The sequence below is a fragment of the Pterocles gutturalis genome, unplaced genomic scaffold (genome assembly GCF_000699245.1).
Source record: "Pterocles gutturalis isolate BGI_N339 unplaced genomic scaffold, ASM69924v1 scaffold28387, whole genome shotgun sequence".
Taxonomy (NCBI): Eukaryota; Metazoa; Chordata; class Aves; order Pterocliformes; family Pteroclidae; genus Pterocles; species Pterocles gutturalis.
In genome coordinates this window covers 1,210-2,983 of record NW_010113694.1, presented here as the reverse complement: position 1 = coordinate 2,983, position 1,774 = coordinate 1,210, and the positions used below count along the sequence as shown (strand labels likewise).

Here is a 1,774-nt window from a genome sequence, read left to right as displayed (position 1 = left end):
GAGGCGGGGGTGGCCCCCCCAGCTGACAGAGCAGGTGCCGCCATTCTTGCAGGGGCTGGAGTCACAGAACGTGTGCTTGGCATGGCAGCCTGCAGGTATCAAAGTCACCCACATCAGCTTTCACCGGCTCACCACCTCCCTCCAACCCACACGGGGAGACATCAGTGCCCCTCAGCCCTCTCCTGGGCTGCCAGAGGGGTAAGCCCAGCTGCTCAGCCCCTCAGCACAGGCCTTGCTGGCTCAGGGATGAGGGTCAAGGCTGTCACAGCTCCTTATGCCAGCAGAAAGACACTGCGCCGCTGGACTAGCTATCTAGCATCTCCCAGACAGGCCAGTTCTGAGGCTCTGCACTCAGCATCAGGGGATGCACCCAGAACATTAGCTGGGGTGGAGACTGGCTCATTCAGGGGGATCTGGAGCCCAGTTCTGTGCTGGGAAGCTGCTCAGCTCCAGCTGTGCCGCCACGCCGCCGGTACAGCCTGGCAGTGCCGCTGGGTGAGCAGGAGAGGCACCTCCCAGGGCAGGGGCTGGCAGGAGCAGGGGCACCGGGTACCTGCAGCAGTTCCGTTGTTGGCGATGTAGGAAGCCAGGTCGATGCGTTTGCTGTCGATGTACAGATCTCTCATGCATCCCACAAAGTCCCGGTGAGTGACGGGGAAGTTTTCCGGCAGGTTGGGGACCCCACCCAGGAGCAAGGGACCTGTGAGGTCCAGGGACCTACGAGGACAGAAGCTCAGGGCTTTAAGAGCCACAGCGACCTCAGGCCGGCCAGCCGGCTCCCCAGCATGAGGAGCTGGGAAGCAGACATCGCTGGGGACAGGAACACCCAGCCAAGGCCCCTGGAATGACAGCTGTCCCAGATGTGAAGGGCTGACTCTGCAGAGGAGCCAGGTGCCCCACTCCCTTCCCCACACAGTCCCTGAGGAACTCACTTCTTCGAGCTGGTCTGCACCCCCTCTGCGGCACAGGAGTAGTTCCCGATTTCGCTACCAAACTGCAAGGCCACCGAGGCGTCACACTCATCCACTGTCAACACGGCCACCTTGTTCTTGGAGGGGCCCTGCACCACCCCCAGGGTGCTGACCTTGGGCTGGAACCAAACGCAGAGCGTTAGTAGCACCCATGCCCCCAGACCCAAGTGCCCCAGGGCTCACACAACAGCGGAGAAAGGGCCTGAGCACGGTCCAGGCACTGCTGCGGTGCTCGAGCATGAGCAAAGCCAGAGGGACGCGTCCATCCGAGCCCGGCAAGCAGTGCCAGACAGACACAGGCAGGGACACTGCGCAGAGAGTGTTCCTGCTGCCTCCAGGTGTCATCCTGAGGGTCAACCTCCCCCTGCACCCAGCTGTCTGCTCCACTGCACCCATCCCCAGGGCTAGAAAACCACCTCCACCTTCTCTCCAGAGCCCCCCTCATGGGGCAGAGCTGGAGAACAGGAGAGCCAGAGCCACCCGCTCGCACCTCGCGGGGAGAGTCACAGCATCACAGAAGGGTTTGGGTCAGAAGGGACATTAGAGACCATCCAGTGCCACCCCCTGCCACGGACAGGGACACCTCCCACTAGCCCAGGTTGCCCAAAGCCTCATCCAGCCTGGCCTTGAACCCCTCCAGGGATTGGGCAAGTGTCAGGGGACAGCCAGGGCACACGTACCTTGTTGTAGTAGCGGAGCTGCAGCGTGTGCCACTGCCCGTCGCTCACGCCCCCGGGCAGGTAGGGGCTCACCACGGTGCTGGACTCTCCTGCGGAGACAGGGCAATGGCAGGCTGCGGGAAG

At 63.0% G+C, this 1,774-nt stretch overlaps 1 protein-coding gene across 1 annotated transcript in view; it reads right to left on the bottom strand.

Moving 5' to 3' along the window:
• Positions 1–1,774, bottom strand: part of LOC104462604 (cadherin EGF LAG seven-pass G-type receptor 3-like) — a gene marked incomplete at its 5' end in the record, with an annotated part of 18,321 nt that overhangs the window by 15,723 nt on the left and 824 nt on the right. The window contains 4 exons of the mRNA XM_010074602.1: positions 6–89; positions 554–717; positions 933–1,090; positions 1,652–1,740. Of these exons, the coding sequence (XP_010072904.1) occupies positions 6–89; positions 554–717; positions 933–1,090; positions 1,652–1,740 (495 nt within the window). The remainder of the gene's footprint in view (positions 1–5; positions 90–553; positions 718–932; positions 1,091–1,651; positions 1,741–1,774) is intronic.